Source organism: Haliotis rufescens, unplaced genomic scaffold (assembly GCF_023055435.1).
Source record: "Haliotis rufescens isolate VD_foot unplaced genomic scaffold, xgHalRufe1.0.p SCAF_119, whole genome shotgun sequence".
Lineage (NCBI taxonomy): Eukaryota > Metazoa > Mollusca > Gastropoda > Lepetellida > Haliotidae > Haliotis > Haliotis rufescens.
Window position 1 is genome coordinate 254231 of NW_025963801.1, and position 19926 is coordinate 274156.

General features: G+C 42.0%; 1 protein-coding gene across 1 annotated transcript in view; it reads left to right on the top strand.

The window, feature by feature from the left end:
- LOC124150672 (beta-1,4-N-acetylgalactosaminyltransferase bre-4-like) overlaps nt 1-19926 on the top strand; it is a 51837-nt gene that overhangs the window by 11741 nt on the left and 20170 nt on the right. The window contains exon 4 of the mRNA XM_048393221.1: nt 16564-16751. Within this exon, the coding sequence (XP_048249178.1) occupies nt 16564-16751 (188 nt within the window). The remainder of the gene's footprint in view (nt 1-16563; nt 16752-19926) is intronic.

Sequence of the window (19926 nt, forward strand, 5' to 3'; positions counted from 1 at the left end):
AGGTCTCAGACGTTTACTACTTCGGTAAAACCCTAGAGCACGGGTATGGTGCTGACAAACCTAGAAACTAATCGGGGAGAACCAGAATTCGAACCCACAATCATAGGTTTCTGCCGTGCCCAAGGGACGCAACTCTGCGCAGCGAATTGCGGCGCCTTAGACAACTGGGCCACCCGTGCCCAACTCCTAACATAAACGAATGTTATACTCAACTGAAACTTTTGTGATAAATGCTGATAAATCACATTTCTGGTCGAGCGATAACTTGGCACCTCCCTCCTCCAGTCTAAAACATAAGAAGATAGTGTTTATACAACCACGTTCGTAATGTGTAGAAAGAACTGGATTCGTCTGCTTTTAAAGGTTACTCGTGATTCATTTTTTGTAAAACTGATATGAAAATGATGGCGACAGACAGAGTCATCAAACTGTACATTATTGCTTTTGATTAAACCAAGAGTCTGTGTTGTGTAACAGAGCAAAGTTAGGTTGGTCTCTGACCTGTCTGATAATTTCAGAATATGAGAGAAATTAAGAGTTGAAATTATTTGAAAACTCACTCTGCTCTTTTGTGTATACAATTTAATTCATCACCGTCCAGTAAGCATAGCTGCACAACGAGTATGTAGTATGTTGGTCTCCCAGTGTTGAAAATGAAGACATTATTTGGCCTAAGTCTTATTAAATATTATTATAGAGGCATCTCATCTTCTGTCAAAATTGACCGCCTCCGTGGTCTAGTGGTAGAGCGTCCGCCCGGAGAGCGGAAGTGCCGGGGTTCGATCCCCGGCCGCGTCATACCATAAGACGTTAAAAGATGGTACTTGTTGTTACCCTGTCTGGTGCTCGGCATTAAGGGGCTAAAACAAGGACTGGTCGGCTCGGAGTCAGTATACTGTGAGTGGGGTATCCATGTTAAACTGCGGCATGGTATCTCAGTGTGCTAGCACTATAAATCGGCATCAGTCCGGACTAGTACAAGCAGCCACACACACACATACACGTGCATGCACGTCGCTATATAAGTGCAATAATCTTGGACGCGACGTTAAACCCAATTTCACCTCACCTCACCTTCTGTCAAAATTAATGAGATCGTATATTTGTCACATAGTGAGAGAGGTTGTACTCCGCATTTAGCAATATTCAAGCAATACCACGTGGGGCACCATATTTGGACTTCACACATTGTACCATCATGGGATTGAGCCGGTACTTTTGAAGTCCTTAACCACAAGGCTACACTCCACGAGAATACATGATGTATTGGTTTACATCAATCATGTTGCTTAGAACAAGATTTATGTGTTTTCCACTTGCCCATTAATCACCACAGTCATTACCACAATATCTACATTGATCGCAATGTTGCAGATGATCCTTGTTATGTAATAACGCACTAATCTGTTACACGTCTCACGCCATCTGCCCGTACATCATCTGTAAACTCGAAGCCTGTAAATAGATGAGACCAGGATTAATACGTCGTTTACCACATCGGAAGAAAGAAGAAAGAGGCTGGCATTATTGCTTATTACATAGACAGCTTGGAGACGTGGAAGCCGATTTCATATTAGGCAATCGATAGATTCCCCGGGACTTAATTACTGCGAGTAAACAAGGAACAATAACTGGTAATCTAATGGGTCTACACTCGCTGGCATTTCATAGAAACCAGATCGTTCAGAGACCTGATGATGTTGTTTGAAGGTCTGTAATGGTCCTTTCTAAGCGGAAGTGATACTGTTGGTACTTCATGTACATCGGGGTTGACCAGTCCCCAGTAAGGTGATATCTGAGTTTGACCGTCGCGCCAATCAATCAATCTTTTTTCAAGCACTTAAATGCCAAAAGAACGTATAGAACAGAGGTGTTACATTAAATGTCCTAGACTACAGAGGTGTAACATACACTGTCCTAGACTACAGAGGTGTAACATACAATGTCCTAGACTACAGATGTATTACATATAATGTCCTAGACTACATAAAATGTCCTAGACTACAGAGGTGTTAGGCAACCTACGAGCACGGGTATGGTGCTGACAAACCTAGAAACATAATCGGGACGAACCGGGATTCGAAACCACAATCATAGGTTTCTTGCGTGCCCAAGTGACGCAACTCTGCACAGCGAATCGCGGCGCCTCAGACGACAGGGCCACCCGTGCCCGCAACAATCATTGGAAATTTAATATTTGGCTCAATAATGTGTAATACGTGTATATCTCTGTCTCCTTCACGGGGAGTAGAAGGACATATACAATGTCAGTGAAGCCCCAAGTCGTGATATTCCTCCTCGATAGCTAGGATACTACACAACTTACACCTTTGATCTCGGAACGTCAGTATATTGCCCACTCACGATGTGGTGATCATGAGAGAAACATCACAATCATGCCCAAGCACTTCGATATATCTTTATGATTATATCAAATAGATACTGATCAGAATATACATTATATTTTAGCATTCTAAAATATTAACTTTGTGAGATAAAGTCAAGGAAAATGACCACGATTGTCATGTATAGAGTCACGTCGAGCAGGATTATCAATCATAACACGGTTTAACGTTTACGTGGTGCTCGTTCACTGTCACATCAATACCGATCGACTCTGTCTTGACCATTGGAGGGCAAAGATGTTAGAGCCATGTCGTGTTCATATTGATCGTTCTCAATTGCCGCTGGACCAATCGGAGTAAGAGAACAGAGAGCTAGGAAGCGTCCGTCTGACAAGACTTTCAATTAAACTCGACAGTTCAAACCGATTGCACCAGAGATCAGAAGTTATGTCGTCTGCCCTGCAGATTGTTGTCTGTTTCTGTTTCGACCGCCATTGTTGATGAGGCCACAACGGATCATGTGGGTCTCAGAGAAGTTGAAATCAATACTTGATGTCATAAGCATTCAGTTCTTGTTCGTGTACCATAGATAATATTTAGAATAGTATGTACGTTTACTCTAGAGATTCACTTTGTGTCACTTTGTGAACTGAGGCTTGGAAACGATTTTCTCCTGAAAGTATGTGAAAATCAAGTGAGGTGAGATGAGATGAAATGGGGTTTAACGTCGCGTCCAAGTTTATTGCTCTTGCAGAGCGACGTGCATGTACGTGTGTGTGTTTGTGTGGCTGCTTGTACTAGTCCGGACTTATAGTGCTAGCTCACTGAGATACCATGCCGCAGTTTAACATGAATACCTCACTCAGACACAATATACTGCCTCCGAACCGACCAGTTCTTGTTTAAGCCCCTTAATGCCGAGCGCCAGACAGGGTACCAACAAGTACCATCTTTTAACGTCTTTTGGTATGACGCGGCCGGGGATCGAACCCCTGACCTTCCGCTCTCCGGGCGGACGCTCTACCACTAGACCACGGAGGCGGTTGAAAATCAAGTAATCTGATGCCTCTGGCCTAAGTCTTCCTCTGTATGGATCTGTCCTCTTTGCAGCCAATGCCTGTCTCAGTCCATTAGGAAGCTGGTCAATTTTGATCAGATTGTAGATTTTTCGAGGCAATTCCTAAGAATAGCTTTGTGACTCAAACGTGGTTCCTCTTGCACTGGCTAGACACCAGACTTGTTGGTTTCGTTATGTGATACTGTCTTGTGTAAATGCTCGAGGAACTCTGGAATATCTGTGACCACACGTTACTGACCTGCTGACAGTTTTAGTACAAAACGAGATCCATGTAGGTATGGACATTTCTGGGAAATTGCACCAATGAGAGGAACCAGGAGATTTCCCTAGTCGAGGCTTCAAGTGAGTCGGATGACAACCTGACAGTGATTTGGCTTAGCGTCAAGTGTAGAATGCTTTGTGTGAGTCAACACTTGACCCTCGGAGAGCGGCTCAGCAGATTGTCCAGTAGCCTGTCTCCCAGTCCCTGGGCCAAATTATTTCCTCATCCGCATAGCCCTTTTTATGACGCAAAGATCCAAAATTAAGCAAGTCTATGTTTTCTTCGGGTTCTTCTCCCATATCATTGGGGCTCCTATTCATAACAAATGTTTTTTTTGTTTCAAAATTATATATTTTCAGAGACAAAGCGTTGGTCTTGTTGGTCAGATTCACATCTACAAGATGACCAGAACATTGCAGTATTGAATCTCAAGACGTCGAATGATTGTTATCAACTTTTCCCTAACAAAAGCATCATTAGTAAATAGAAATCAGATTTGATTATAAACATTGTCACCAATGTAGCACATTGACTCATTATCTGCAATAGAATATCTTGCGTCACCGGTTAGAACGGAAATGAGATGTTAATTAGTTGTACAAGTCTATTACGTATACCCTCGTCTAATCGTTATATAATGTCGCAATTACCGATGATAAAAACCACCATATGTTGCTTTTAACTCAGCTGTGAGACATAATACACTGTCAGATCTACCAATGAAAAGTGGCAGACTGCAAATTGACATCTCACAGCCTATAATAGTACACATGTAGAATGTTCTTTATTGGACTTCCACAAGCAATAATTATTTATTCAAATCATAATTTCTAGATTATGTAAATAATGATAACATGTTGTCCCTGTAAGAGACTGGAGTCCTTAGAACTTAGACTTGCACAAGTCTCTGAGGCAATAATTATCAGTTTAAACCATAATTTCTGGATTATGTAAAGTTGTCCCTATAAGAGACTGGAGTCTTGCACTGTCCTCATATCTAGACTTGCCTATTAAGAGGATAGACTTGCTACACATCCATGGACTTTACTTTCATTACAGACTACGAGCAAGGCTAGTTCTTTATTAGCACTGTTAGAGGTAAATTACGCATTGTTTGTTGATATTGTGACACGTGGGTCAACTCCCTCCTTGTTCTGCTGATGTCTGGGTTGGTAGGTTGCGATCTGTGTGTTAGACTAACGCCAAGTGCCTGGAATGAAAAAAAACAGTTGTTAAGTTACAGTTATAAAATATTGTAAAAAAGGAGCTCAGAAACTTTCTATACTGCGGTAATCTAGACTTGCCAAATATTGTAGTCTTGCATGGGCTATATTGGCTATATTTGTTTCAGGGTCTGTATGACAGACTATTTGTGTATCTTAGAGCTGCCGTTTGGACCCGTGAAGATCCGGGGTAGAATAGGTCTTCAGCAACCCATGCTTGCCGTAAAAGGCGACAATGCTTGTCGTAAGAGGCGACTAACGGGATCGGGTGGTCAGGCTCGCTGACTTGGTTGTGTGGCTTCCATGTTTTCGGGAGCCAATCTATGGTTACGTTCTCATTGTTTTCTGTTGCCGATTCCTTACATTGGGAGGCCTGAGTTTGAATTTGGTCGTCCAACCAGAATCGTTGTTCTGACCAAAGTGCGACCACCTTTGACGGAGAGGCTCCAAGACGCTATCACACGTACATGTACTTATTTGCCACATCAGCTGATTGGATAGTATCGATTACAATACGTAGGAGGTCAAATGGGGGTTGAATGGAGATTAAGACAATCGATAACCTAATACAAAACGTCAACGCCAGGGAACAACCAGTCTCGATTATCCGCCGAAACAGATTCCATTGGGTATAAAAGGCAAAATAGCCTTGTATGATATTTGTTCCAAAATAGATTATTAAACAGAGTGAGTTGGTGAGTGCGCGGGGTTGAACGCCGTTTGAACACGTTTACTACTTCGGTGAAACCCAAGAGCACGGGTATGGTGCTGACAAACCTAGAACCATAATGTGGGCGAACCGGGATTCGAACCCACAATCATAGGCGTGTCCAAGGGACGCAACTCTGCACAGCGAATTGCGGCGCTTCGGACGACAGGGCATCCGTGCCAAGACTATCACCAGCAACTGACACTATTAAGTGAGTGTGAGTGTGTATGGTTTTACGCCGCTTTTAGCAATATTCCAGCAATATCACGGCGGGGGACACCAGAAATGGGCTTCACACATTGTACCCATGTCGGGAATCGAACCCGGGTCTTCGGCGTGACGAGCGAACGCTTTAACCACTAGGCTACCCGACCGCCCCGACACTATTAAGGTATGACATTCGAGTTGACCGGGCTAACTGATCCATATAAACAGAACGCCCCTTTCTGTATGATAAAACTGCTAACAGCTCGCTACAGATGTTCGAAAGTTAGACCGAGGTTAGCCTTGCTTGGGCATAAGGACCGGTTAGTCATCGTACGTGTTTAATCATATCTCAACCTACTCTATTAACCAGACGTTCATTTTTCGCTGTCGTACAGAACGCCCACGAGCTTCTCATCACAACGATAGATTCTGTGTGTGATTATTACCGAGTAGAAGGCTGCTGGAACAACGGCTACTGCAGACATCCGTTGCGAAAACCAGACCCAATAAATATCGACCACAACTGTCGAAAGGCTGAAAACAATAAATAGTTTTGTCAAGTAGTATCTGTCACGTGATTTGTCATTCTGTTCCAGGAGGAGTGATTTCTAGATTAAGACTAGTTTTCAGGAACGTTGTTACAGTGATTGATGACAACAAACTCTATTGATTGCCCGATCCTATTTTAGCGCGACAGAAGTTTAGCCTGTGTGTCCCATACTGACCCTATATAATTGATTTTATACGGAGTCTTCCACAGTTATTTTCTTTTAATAATTGTATCATGTCTTCAGTACAAATATAGCATGTCGTTTTATTGAGGATACTGGGCAATGGCTTGCTTCCCTTTTGTAACGGGGCGGTCGGGTAGCCTAGTGGTTAATGCGTTCGCTCGTCACGCCGAAGACCCGGGTTCGATTCCCGACATAGGTACAATGTGTGAAGCCCATATTGGTGTCCCCGCCGTGATATTGCTGGAATATTGCTAAAAGCGGAGTAAAACCACACTCACTCACTCCTTTTTTGTAAACCACAACATTTACTTTTCTTAAATGCAATGACGATTCCTCTTAGTTTATTATGCAAATTGTGTGAGGGGCTGGTGCTACCAATGGGACAAGACATGATGGCCCTTTTGGCGATCAGCTGGCGTCATCACTGAGTTTCAGTGATCCGTATTCGTAACACAATCGAGAATGGTTAGTCTCTGTCATTGACTTGATATGTTTTCATCAGTTTGGGAGAAGGGAATGTACACTAGTCAGAAAGAATGGCTGTCTACTTAACATTGCATGGTCGGACAATCGCACCAGTCACCCCTACACCCCACCCTTCAACAAATTAATTTGGGGACAGTTAATGTCCGAAGAAACATTAAAATTATTGACCAAGATAAGATTCTTGTGACCTCGATCAAATGATTACTGTGTTAGTGTCGGAATAAGATCAATGCACGTGATTTTATTACGAATCCGTCAGGGATGTGGATTCTTATACAGAGAATCTCACCCAAGTGTCGATAAAAGTTTAAAACTCCGAGGCTTGCAAAGGAGTTTTAAACTTTTATCGACGAGTGTTGATATATTTGATATCAAAAGACACAAGGGTGATATTCTATTTATCATTCTTCCAACTTTTTCAGTTTGTTGACAGTAATAAGCATGTCCTACTGTAAAAAGTAATGCTTGCAGCCTCGGTAGCAGAGCCATAAGTGATCATGTCATTTCATTGTGACTTCATGGTAACCAATGACGCCACAATGGTCTGCAAAGCATTGTGAGGCAATTACATTGCAGCGATATCTACAATGTAAGTATCGCTGGATCTCACCCTAGCGATAACTCCTGTGGGAGCCAGTTTTGGATGGTAAATTCTTAAATACGACTGTGCACGATGGAAATTTACGGATTTTTATGGTTGCTTATCTGGGATGCTGTTGGGAGGTATCATCATTTCATATTTGTGGCGGGGAGTTAGCGTGATGGAATCTCTCGTGGGGGGTTATTATAATGGCAGAGGTCTGTTGTAAAGGGCCAGTATATGCTCCCAAGAATGACAAGAGCATGTGTACTAAATCGATCACGTGTTTCTTGTGTGTGTAAAAAAGGTAAATTTCATTTGAAAATGGTTCCACGAGGCAACCGTTCTTGCTTGCAAATATCGGTAATGTTGTTGAATTGATGGAAGGAATTGCCCTCTCTGTCTGCACACCTAATGACATGTAAAGACGATAGCGTTCTTAAAGAAGTAGGAACAGAATGTGGCTGGAATCATTCTTTGTGTTTAGCTTGAAACGCCACATTGCGACATAAATGTCTTCTGTTCTCCAGGGGCGGTCGGGTAGCCTAGTGGTTAAAGCGTTAGCTCGTCACGCCGAAGACCCGGGTTCGATTCCCGACATGGGTACAATGTGTGAAGCCCATTTCTGGTGTCCCCCGCCGTGATATTGCTGGAATATTGCTAAAAGCGGCGTAAAACCATACTCACTCACTCACTCACTCTTCTGTTCTCCAGGGTCCATTTACACGTGACGATATTATGATATTACACTGTCGGGCAAAAGAAAGTACACATTTGAAATCAGACTGAAAGGGGCGTTCTGTTTATATGGATCAGTTAACCCGGTCAACTCGAATTTAATACCTTAATAGTGTCAACTGCTGGTGATAGTCTTGCTGGGGCACGGGTGGCCCAGTCGTCTAACTCGCCGCCATTCGCTGTGCAAAGAAGATTGATTCACCCCAGCAAAATCGTATTTGTAAATACAGAAATGTACGGAATAAACGTAACCATATACAGTTCTGTTCGACATTTGGCCCAAAAGAGTATTTTGCTCTTCGTTTCCTTCCGTATCGCTTCGATTGCCGAGTCGTCTAAGGCGCCGCAATTCGATTTGCAGAGTTGCGTCCCTTGGGCACGCCAGAAACCTATGATTGTGGGTTCGAATCCCGGCTCCCCCCGATTATGTTTCTAGGGTTGTCTGCACCATACCCGTGCTCGTGGGTTTCATCGAAGTGGTAAACGTCTGAGACCTGCATCACTTTGTGCGTTCCTCCCATATTAAGCTGACACGCCGCGATATAACTGGAATACTGTTTTTAAAAGCGGTGTTGAGCCCAACTCACTCACTCACCCACTCTCATAACAATCGATATTCAAGACATAATTAGAAACTGTGTGTGAATAGTATATTTGAGTGTTATCTTATAGAGCCGAATGATTTGTAGCCCTGATTGTTTTCAGAAACACACATTCAAGGAAACCGGTATCTAAACACTGGGAACGTTAGGCAATAATTATTGAGCAAGCAGACATTGCATCGGTGCACGGAGCTTACTGAAAGTAGTTCCTACGAGATGGCCTCGTTTGCATATTTATCGAATCGTGATAGCTAGTTTATCGGACTGGTTTGTCGCATCGATAACACTGTCCACTTTGAGATAAATGCCGATATCGACATATGTCACACTGAATCGATTTAAGGCAACGCGTTACAATAACAGGAGACTATTAATTGTGTGGGTCTATCAACTTCAGTCAGACATGGTGGAGGTGCCATGATTACTTGCTGCAACCATGGACAGCCGTAGGTCGTATTTGTATGACTTGCTAACGTTAACGGTGTCATGTTCTAGCATGCTTGCTGTAAAAGGCGACTAACGGGATCGGGTGGTCAAGCTCGCTGACTTGGTTGATGCATGTTATCGGTCCCAAATGCGTGGATCGATGCTCATGATATTAATCACTGGATTGTCTGGTCCAGACTCGATTATTTACAGACCGCCGTCATATAGCTGGAATATTGCTGAGTGCGGGGTAAAACAACCAACCAACCAACCAACCAATTCAGCAACTAAACTGCCGGGGAAGAGTAACCAAAACACCTGAAAATTAGTTTTGATCTCAATATTTATCACTGCTGATTTGAAGTCCAAACCACAAGCATGTTGCCCGTATACCCGTTGTACCCAACTGTTTACGTATCACATATCAACATTTTGAGTTTGCAGTTTCACATTTAGTGGTCAGTTGGATACAGATAATCAGCAGCATCCAGAAACTGAACACAGTTTTTCTGACCTTCTTGGTGTTGGTCCCACAATCTGATGAGTCGGTTTTCCTTCTCGCGATACACTCGCTTTCTGCCTTGGGGAGAAGCATCAAAGTCAATTTGACGCATCTTGGCAGATTCAGACTTCTCAATCTGCTTGATAAGTTCAACAAAACGATAAATGTCTGGATGATGATGTGGCAGAGACTTGCTCAGTCGGTAGTGGAAGCCTTCCAGATTATTGTTCGTGCGAGGTCCAATGTTTCGGTGGTGATTCCATAGAGGGATGGGGAATCTAGCATCATCATCAACCCAAGATGTTACAATATAATCATTAACTCTCTGAGCGTTGTCTAGTTCTGGCGTATCGTCCATGGCGTCGACCCAGGCATCTTGGACGTCAGCTTCCGGTAACAGAGCCAGGGATGATGCTGTACATCGCCTAGAAGCAACATATTCCACTTCAATCAATCCTGCCATGATAACAAGAATGATATGCTAGAGTCTAAAATATAGACACTTTTATGTACTAGTTTGTGTTTTTTTAACTCAGTTAAGAACAGTAAATAGAGATGAATCCTGTACTTGTTCCTAAAATATCATAGGTATTTTTTTTTTTTTTTAAACTAATCCCAAGCTTTCTAATTAGTGGACTAATCCATTTTGACCAAAGGGTATATGCCTATTGTTGTTTTAACTAATCCTTCATTTGCTGTATAACTATTGGGAGTATGACTAATGGGACATGACCTGTTGTGAAGAGGTGAGTATATACATGCGGTTATGTAACTACGATAGTGGCGTAGGCGGCTCTAGAGGGGGGGGGGGGGGGGGGGGCATGGACTCCGGACTATGGACATAGACTCGTTAGTCCAGCCAAAATGTAGCGCCGGAATTCTAGCCTAGTTCGGAAAGGTTGAAACTGGACTTTTATGGTCAGTCAGCTCCTTTGCCTCAGGAAGATGGTATCGTGTTGGCACCTACAACTGTAAATGTATCACAAGGCAGACACAATTTTTGGATAAAAACTTCTTTAATTACTGTAAAGGCGACGTTTCGGTATAAATCCTTATACCGTTGTCCAGCAACTTCTAAGTAATGCATGTCAAACAATGTGTATGAATCGTAAGTATCGCAATGCATTGTAACACGGTAGGCAATATTTAAGAAGTTCTTCAGACACATGATTTATAAGCCGAATATGTTGCCTCATCGTACATGTCATATGTTAGCAGTGCATATTTGTTATTAATATCAATAATATGATATTTACGATACGGAAACCTATGACGCTAATATTATCTTTATCATATAATGCCATTCATAAACTGATGGGTGATTAAGAGTCTGACGTAATTTCACTCTAAAAAGTAGTTTAACAAACCGTGTACCAATACAATGTTTGAGTGAACCGCCCGATGATATAGTTCCAAGTTACTTTCATCTACCGTTAATGTTTACCTAATATCTAAGCATATTTGGAGACTTAGTCAGTAGCTGATAGAGAGAGAAGGCATTGCATCGATGTTTGGAGCTTGAAAGTAGTTCCTTCTGAGAGGTTTTTCGATTTATCGTGATACCAAGTTGATCGGATTGGTTTATCGCATCGAAAAAACTATCGATATAAAAAACAACAACTGTTACCGATACAGTTAACTACTGTTATAACGAACTCAAATATACCTCTAATTTAAGTTCGTTATAACCGTAGTTCGTTATAATCATACATACAACATCTATACAGCAAATTGTGGGGACCAAAAAATAAGTTCGTAATAACCGTCAGTTCGTTATAAGCGTGTTCGTTACAAATGTATTTTACTGTATATGATTCGTGAGCTTGGAACGCCTACAACACTTCCTCAAGCTGCCCACGGTCCCTTAATCCAGCTTTTACATCATTTCACTGTTATTCCAATACAACGATGATGTTATTTTGTATGTTTATGACACTACCTGGGGTTCTTTTGTTTTGTGAAGACGGCAGCCACACGGCATCACCGAGTCTGCGAAATGTGACACAATGGTCGTTTTTTCTGTGTGTGTATTGTACAGCAAAGCAAATACTTGTAAATATCCAGGCGCTCAATGGTCTTGTCTTCGCCATATGTCTTATAAAACATTCAGATCTCGCGAGGAAACGGCCCGTCTATATTCAGGGGACACCTGGGAATACAATTGAGACTGCGCCCAGTCAGCAGTGGTGCATTGTCACGGCCATCGTTGCGCATCAGTGTACGGTCAGCTGTGTTTGTGCTCAGTTGCCCCTCTACAGTTGGTGTGTATCCCGGCTCTGGATAAAGGTTGTGTGGACAAAAAGCTGATTCTTTCAAGAAAACAGACTAGGAACAGACATGATACTACATGTATCATCTTGTTTATATGCATTTCCTACATTTAACAAAGGCTATTGATTGACCAATACTTTCATATGGAATCCACCCTGCCCATTTCGTAACGGTGTCAATACCACGGTATCAATATAGCGTATTTTTCCGTAACGATGTCTGCACAGCCGGGTTGAATGCCTACGCGCATGGCAGTGACAGTATTCTAAATGGACACTGCGTGCGTCTTTGTTATTGGTGGTGACATGGTAGCCAGGTGATTAAGGCGTTTGCTCGTTAAGAACGATTCGGTTCTTAAGAATGTCGTAACTATGTCTGCTGTCCCACACCACGATATAGCCTCAATATTGCCGAGAGCGATGTAAATAAAATACGACTTACTCTTGTTTCAATGAGCGTATACTTCTGTATTCATTCAAAGCGACGTCTCCGTAAAAGAAGTCCTGTCAACTGTTCACATCTAGTCACAGAAATACAGTTTTCTTTATAAAAAATGTATCTATAAAATAAAAATATAAAATCTGAAGGGAACCCAAAACAATGCTTAATTTCAGAGCTGAGGCAATCTAGATTTTTTCGAATCATTTCTAGGTAAGAATTGGCTTCCTTATCAAATTTATCCTCAAGTGTATATAGGAGACTGACTAGTGAACTGTATTCACCAACAAGTCGCAGTTGAGCATATGCCTCTCACTCTCTCCTCGTACCCGTAAAGATCCGGGATAGAATAGGTCTTCAGCAACCCATGCTTGCCGTAAAAGGCGACTGTGCTTGTCGTAAGAGGCGACTAACGGGATCGGGTGGCCAGGCTCGCTGACTTGGTTGATGCATGTCATCGTATCCAAATTGCGTGGATCGATGCTCATGATGTCAATCACTGGATTGTCTGGTCCAGACTCGATTATTTACAAACCGCCTTCATATAGCTGGAATAGTGCGACGTAATAAACAAACACACAAACTCTCTCTCTCTCTCTCTCTCTCTCTCTCTCTCTCTCTCTCTCTTTCTCTTAATCCAACAAATACTAAACCACAATGCTCTCGCCCTGATCCGCTTTGTGAAAACTACGTTACCACTTCCATCCACATACGTTATATTTGCGTGACATGGTTAACCTCTTTCCAAACAAAAGGTGAGCGAGTCCGCCATGATGGATGCACACGCTTTGGTCAGCAGGTTCTTCTGGCCCAATATCACCTTGTAAATTCACAATCAGCAGTCTAGGCCAAATCGACATGTATCGATCGGGCGAGTTTCATTCGCTTCGTTAGATCAACATAGTCCTAATCAAATTGGTAGCTTTCCTAAACTAGCCTGTTAATGGTTTTGTATCTCTCATTCAGATGTAATCAAACAGCTTGGAAATTTCTTTTCGTTTTCCTTCACGACTGCATTGCGTTTCTTTTTATATGAATTGATTTCACAATGCAAGCTGCAGTCAATGGCACCCCTGTCAGAAGACTTACATGTTGACGGGGGTCAGGTTTTTATCGGACCTGCGCTACACCCACTCACACATACTCGGTCCTGATACATCACGTCGTGGGTGACGGATAACACCGAACCTGGGAACCATGTCCTGAGTCGAATACTTATATCGTATCATATCTCCGATAACACCAGATCGTGGACTCTTCTCATCTACTTCGTAGAAAAGTAGATTATTGCATATCATATCTGAGATAGCACATCAAACCTTTGACTCTTCCCATCTAGTTCGTAGAATAATAGATTCTTGCATATCATATCTGAGATAGCACAACAGACATGGGACTCCAACCATCTAGATCCTAAAACTTCACCCATCTAGTTCGTAGAACTCCGCCCATCTAGTTCGTAGAATGCCAGATTATGATAGAGTATGATGATGAGAAACCAAGGATCTCGATAATGGGTGAATCGTGGAGGCACCGGTTACTCCTTTATACCATTGATACGAGACAACTCTAGGCGTACAGAACACGATACATCGTTATAAATGTGCGGAATCGGTCACCGATCTTCAAGTACTTCCTGTTTGTTGTAGTGAAACAGATCTTACTATAATTCGCCTCTACAATGAATTTTCATTCACAGTGTTTAAAAAATTAATGACCCAGCGTTTTTTCTGATTTCGGGAAACATTATTTTCACATTTAGTTTTCAAATGCCAGGAACCCTAATGCATTTTGACAGTGTTTGTATTAGCTAGTGATATTTTATTCGTTGGGAAGTGATTTGGATACCCTCCAAAACACTGTGTCTGGACTAATAAATGTCTCGTAAGTACTATTCCCTATATGTTTCCAGTGTTAACTTGACTTTATCTTACGGACTGGTCGTGCATTTAAAGGAATAGGATGCAGTTCTCAGACATTTACCATTTGGGTGAAACCTACGAGCACGGGTATGGTGCTGACAAACCGAGAAACATAATCGAGGCGAACCGGAATTCGAACCCACAATCATAGGTTTCTGTCGTGCCCAAGGGACACAACTCTGCAAATCGAATTGCGGCGCCTAAGACGACTCGGCCATCGAAGAGATACGGAAGAAAACGAAGAGCAAACTACTCTTTTGGGCCAAATGTCGAAGAGAATTGTATATGGTTATGTTTATTCCGTACATTTCTGAATTTACAAATACGATTTTGCTTGTTGTTAACGATTTTTATTTGACACAGGTACAAGTACCCTTGTACCCACTGCTCAAATAATGCTCAGCTGGGAAGCCCGTTCAGTCATATCTCCAGTCACTAGTCTTGGAGATTCGATGTTAACATTGCATAGCACAGCGAACCTGCACATAAACATCTACCTGATTCATGCATGTGTCTCGAGTAGATTAGGGCGCCGTGCCCGGGGCACCCATGCACTATGAATGAAGAGCAGCCAATCTGATCGTGTCTACATCGCGTGTGCTGCGGCCCGACGGTAAGGAAAAGGGGTCATCGCGGGTCAGGCGGTGCCGCTCTATCGTTCACCTCTGATTAATTCACTTGTATAATACAGTGACAAGCCATGGTTGTCCAGGCAATCCCCTGACTACAGGCCAAGAGGGAATTTGATTGCTGTGTCCTATATCCCGTGCAAGAAACGACTAGTTAGCGTGTATTCAAATCTAGCTGGTTGTAGATTGATCTTGGGATTAGACAGAGAAACACTTCCTGTACGTTGTGTAACCTTGACGGTGGTTTGATGTGGGGGAGCGTGTGTCCATGGTGCACGCTATTGCGCAAATCTATACGGGTTCTCTAAATGGCGTTCCTGGCTGCTGACGATGGCACTGCCAATTAGTATATCTGGTTTTTAATGGAATACATGCAGTTGTTGAGTAGATTATGTGGTTTCCTGTCTAGATTCGCACAGCGATCCCAGAGCTACAGCTGACCTGCGTCTCATTGTTGACCGGGAACATGGGTCTGTATGTTGAGTGAGTGGTAGACTTGCCAAAGTCTCTAGGGCAATAATTATGAGTTTAGATCATAATTTCGAGATCATGTAAATAAAAAGAACAAGTTGTCCCTATAAGAGACTGGAGTACTGTCCGAATATCTAGACTTGTCTATTAGGGGCATAGAATTACTAAACACCCATGGACATTTTCTTTCAGTACAGCCTTGGAGCAAGGCTTGGTGTGTGGGTGTTAGTGAGTTTAATTTTAAGTCTCTTTTAGACATATTTCTACCTCTGTTACAGCAGGGGACAAAACAAGTTGATTTCACACATTTATACAACGGGGTCCTCAGCGAAACGAGAAAAGTCTATCCCCATCGCCCTCGTGTGTTTAGTTTAAACCACGGTTGTCGTACTGCCTCGCCTTTCGCCGGAAAATGGTGAAAGTAGGATTTAGGATGTTAGACAGAGGACGTAAAAAAGCACGCCTGCTTTACTCATCTGCAAATACACTGCACCATAATATTCCTATCCCTAACAAATACCATTTTTGATATCGTATTACATAGATAACCCTACTTACTGAACAGGAACAGCAGCAGGCCTGTTATCTCTATCTTGTAGCGCGATCTCTGACAGACATTGTGTTGACCTATATAAGCTCTTCTTGACCGGGCGGCACGGCGATTCGCTGTGCAGAGTTGCTTCCCTTGGGCACGCCAGAAACCTATGATTGTGGGTTCGAATCCCGGTTCGCCCACATTATGTTTCTTGGGTTGTCAGCACCATATCCGTGCTCGTTGGTTTCACCGAAGTGGTAAACGTTTGAGACCTGCATCACTTCGGGCTTTCCTCCCACATTAAGCTGACACGCCGTGATATAACTGGAATACTGTTAAAAGCGGCGTTAAGCCCAACTCACTCACTCACTCACTCTTTCTGATCGATATATGTGTCTGTTTCAGTTCGGCAATGATACATTCAACAAGGGCCGTATCATGAATGCTGCCTTTAAAGAAGCGCTCAAGATATTTGACTTCCAGTGCGTTGTCTTCCACGATGTAGATCTTATACCTGAAGATGATAGGAACATGTACTCGTGTCCGTGGCAACCTCGCCACATGTCAGTTGCTATAGATGAAATGGACTATAGGTAAGTTACAAAGAGGTTGCATGTGGATCATGCGAATATGTTTAGTGCTGTTGCGACATCCCCGTGACTATCTGGGTTATCTGATTTCGTGTCCCTTAAAATGCTTGAATCTGTGTAGGTATATATAGAGGAATCATCACGAGTGTTTTTTAATATGGGAAATATCAACCGAGTCTTAATTTATCGGTATTTGCCGAGCCTTTGGCGAGGCAAATACCGATGAACGGGACGAGGTTGATATTTCCCATATTAAAAAACACGAGTGATGAATTCTATTTATCATTTTCACATTTTTGCTTCCAAATTAAGGAATAATTGCATTAAACATTAACATCAGCAACTTGTCGAAATCTTACGTATAGATCGTGCGTAGTGATACATGTTTTCCATAGCCATGTAAACCAAAATAAACAATTCGCTGAGAAAAAAAGTTCCTCGGATTATTTTAAACAAAATACTTGAACAGACTTTTGCAGAATAATTGAAACTTTAATAACGGTAACAACAACGATTCTGTGTAATCTGATTACATCTCTGGTGTAACTTCACTTATAATATATAGTTTCAAATCAAACCGCTCGCTCTTCCGGTTATCTAATTTGCATATCTAATTTGCATACTTATGTCATTGGGGTATGACATACATGTTTTTATGTCATAAGCTTATGTCATGGATAAATGCTTAAGTTAAATGATAAATATATATATGAACTTTGCAACAAGCCTTTCCTGTTCGGCCTTAAGTATAATGACGGCCTTTTCTCGTGACATCTCGTATACATGTACATGTCCTTGACCTTAGTTGTATGTTTTGCTCACTAATAACGTTTTATCGTGTATACTATTGATTATGTAATTATTAAGTTCCATACGTTTGGAAAAGATATGGTTTACCTTCGTGTATTGTGTATATGTATATAGGCGGTTCCATAAGATATGATTTACCTTCGTGTATTGTGTTTAAGTATATAGGCGGTTCCATAAGATATGATTTACCTTCTTGTATTGTGTTTAAGTATATAGGCGGTTCCATAAGATATGATTTACCTTCATGTATTGTGTATATGTATATAGGCGGTTCCATAAGATATGATTTACCTTCTTGTATTGTGTATATGTATATAGGCGGTTCCATAAGATATGATTTACCTTCGTGTATTGTGTTTATGTATATAGGCGGTTCCATAAGATACGATTTACCTTCTTGTATTGTGTTTATGTATATAGGCGGTTCCATAAATTCTTATTCTTTTACCCCAACCTACATGAAAGTTGTGACAGCGTAAACCCCGCATTCTGACATCTTGTCCCTATTCTTGTCGTTTGGTTGAAGTACAGTTAACTACGGTTATAACGAACTCAAAGGAACCACTACTTTTTGTTCGTTATAATCTTAGTTTGTAATAAGAATATATATAGCATTTATACAACAAATGGTTGGGACTAAAAATATCTGTCAGTTCGCTATACGCGCGTTTGTTATAAACGTAGTTTACTGTATACTACTCAAAAGAAGTTAAAGAACATCCGCTTCATTCATATTACTACGGTTAATCTGTCATGAGGTCCCATGCCATGGCAGATTAACCCTAGTGTTCCTTTACTTCTTTTGAATAGTATATTCCAATGTCCTCACTGGCGTTGTCAAATTGGTTTCTTCCAAGGTGAACAATCTTTGAGTATAGCTACATCACTCTAACACTTTTTCATGTCAGACAGCTTATTTGAATGCGAATTAAAGCCGACGAAAGTGTCTTGTACGCTCTTTAGCCTGAGAGCAGACTTAAAATAACAACTTGGTAATGGTTTTAAAGACATTTCGACTGAAAGGACATTTACAGGTGGTGCTTCACTTCAGACACAACTTGTTTTCTCACCCTAAATGTCTTTGCCTGGGGCCTTAAGTAAATACTATGTCAAATACCTCAAAGACATTGCCGTTTTATTCACACCAAGTCTTGTGCCGGGGTGAGGAATGAAATATTTGTGTGAAAAAAACTCCAAATACATACAAGCTAGAGTCCTTTTAATTGATTCTATGTGTTTGTGAGATTTATTTTTTACACGGCATTTCCTCCTCTCCCATAAAGTTATGCTTGTTGCTAAAAGGTGTTGCCGAAGGGTTACTATAAGAATGTGGAGGTCTGTAAACCGTCCTAAACTCACTGCCACATTTGCCTAATGGATATTTAGAGTGGCAGGTCGTCGCGCGTTTTTACCTGCCATTGGTGTACTTCTTGAAGTGGGTAGCAGTGTAATTTGTAACATAGAGGACATATGCCAAGGCTTCGTGTTTAGATCTATGCGTTAGAATCAGAGTGTTAAAAAACCTCCATTTACTGTATGACAAGAGGGATGACTTCCCCTTTCCACTCGTCAACTTCCCCTTCATGTCGAGCAATATTCCAGCAGCTCCTCCTTTCGGTGTCTACGTTTCACAACTTTGGAGGTACATATATACTTTCTTTGAAGATTTCATAGAGCGGATCTTGACCAAACGTTGTTTCAACATTAGATGCTTCAGAAAAGCTTTAAAATGGCCGATGGAATTCCCAATTTTATAATTGTACCATATGTTCCCGTGTTTAGGTGACCTGCCTTTGCATGTGTTTGTGACGGGTGCCACCGGTTGGGCAGGATACGCTCACCTTTTCGCAAACACCTGGTATCATCACTGTTTGATAGATGTGGTTGGACTCGTACAGTCGACTCTGTTTTTGACTGATTTCTTCTGAATGTGGAAAGGGTTTTGTCGCTTATATTCCGCTGGGTCTATATTCTGTATTGCTCCGTGTCTTAACTGTTGGATTGCAAATTACTCTCACGTAAGTGTGTGAAGAGGAAACCACACCGCGGGTACACTAACGCGGAGTCTCTGATAAAGAGAGTGAGTGAGTTGGGTTTTACGCCGCTTTTAACAGTATTCCAATTATATCACGGCTTGTCAGCTTAATGTGGAAGGAAAGCCCGAAGTGATGCAGGTCTCAGACATTTACCACTTCGGTGAAACCCACGAGCACAGGTATGGTGCTGACAACCCAAGAAACATAATGTGGGCGAACCGGGATTCGAACCCACAATCATAGGTTTCTGGCGTACCCAAGGGACGCAACTCTGCACAGCGAATCGCGGCGCCTTAGACGACTGGGCCACCCGTGTCCCCTCTGATAAAAAG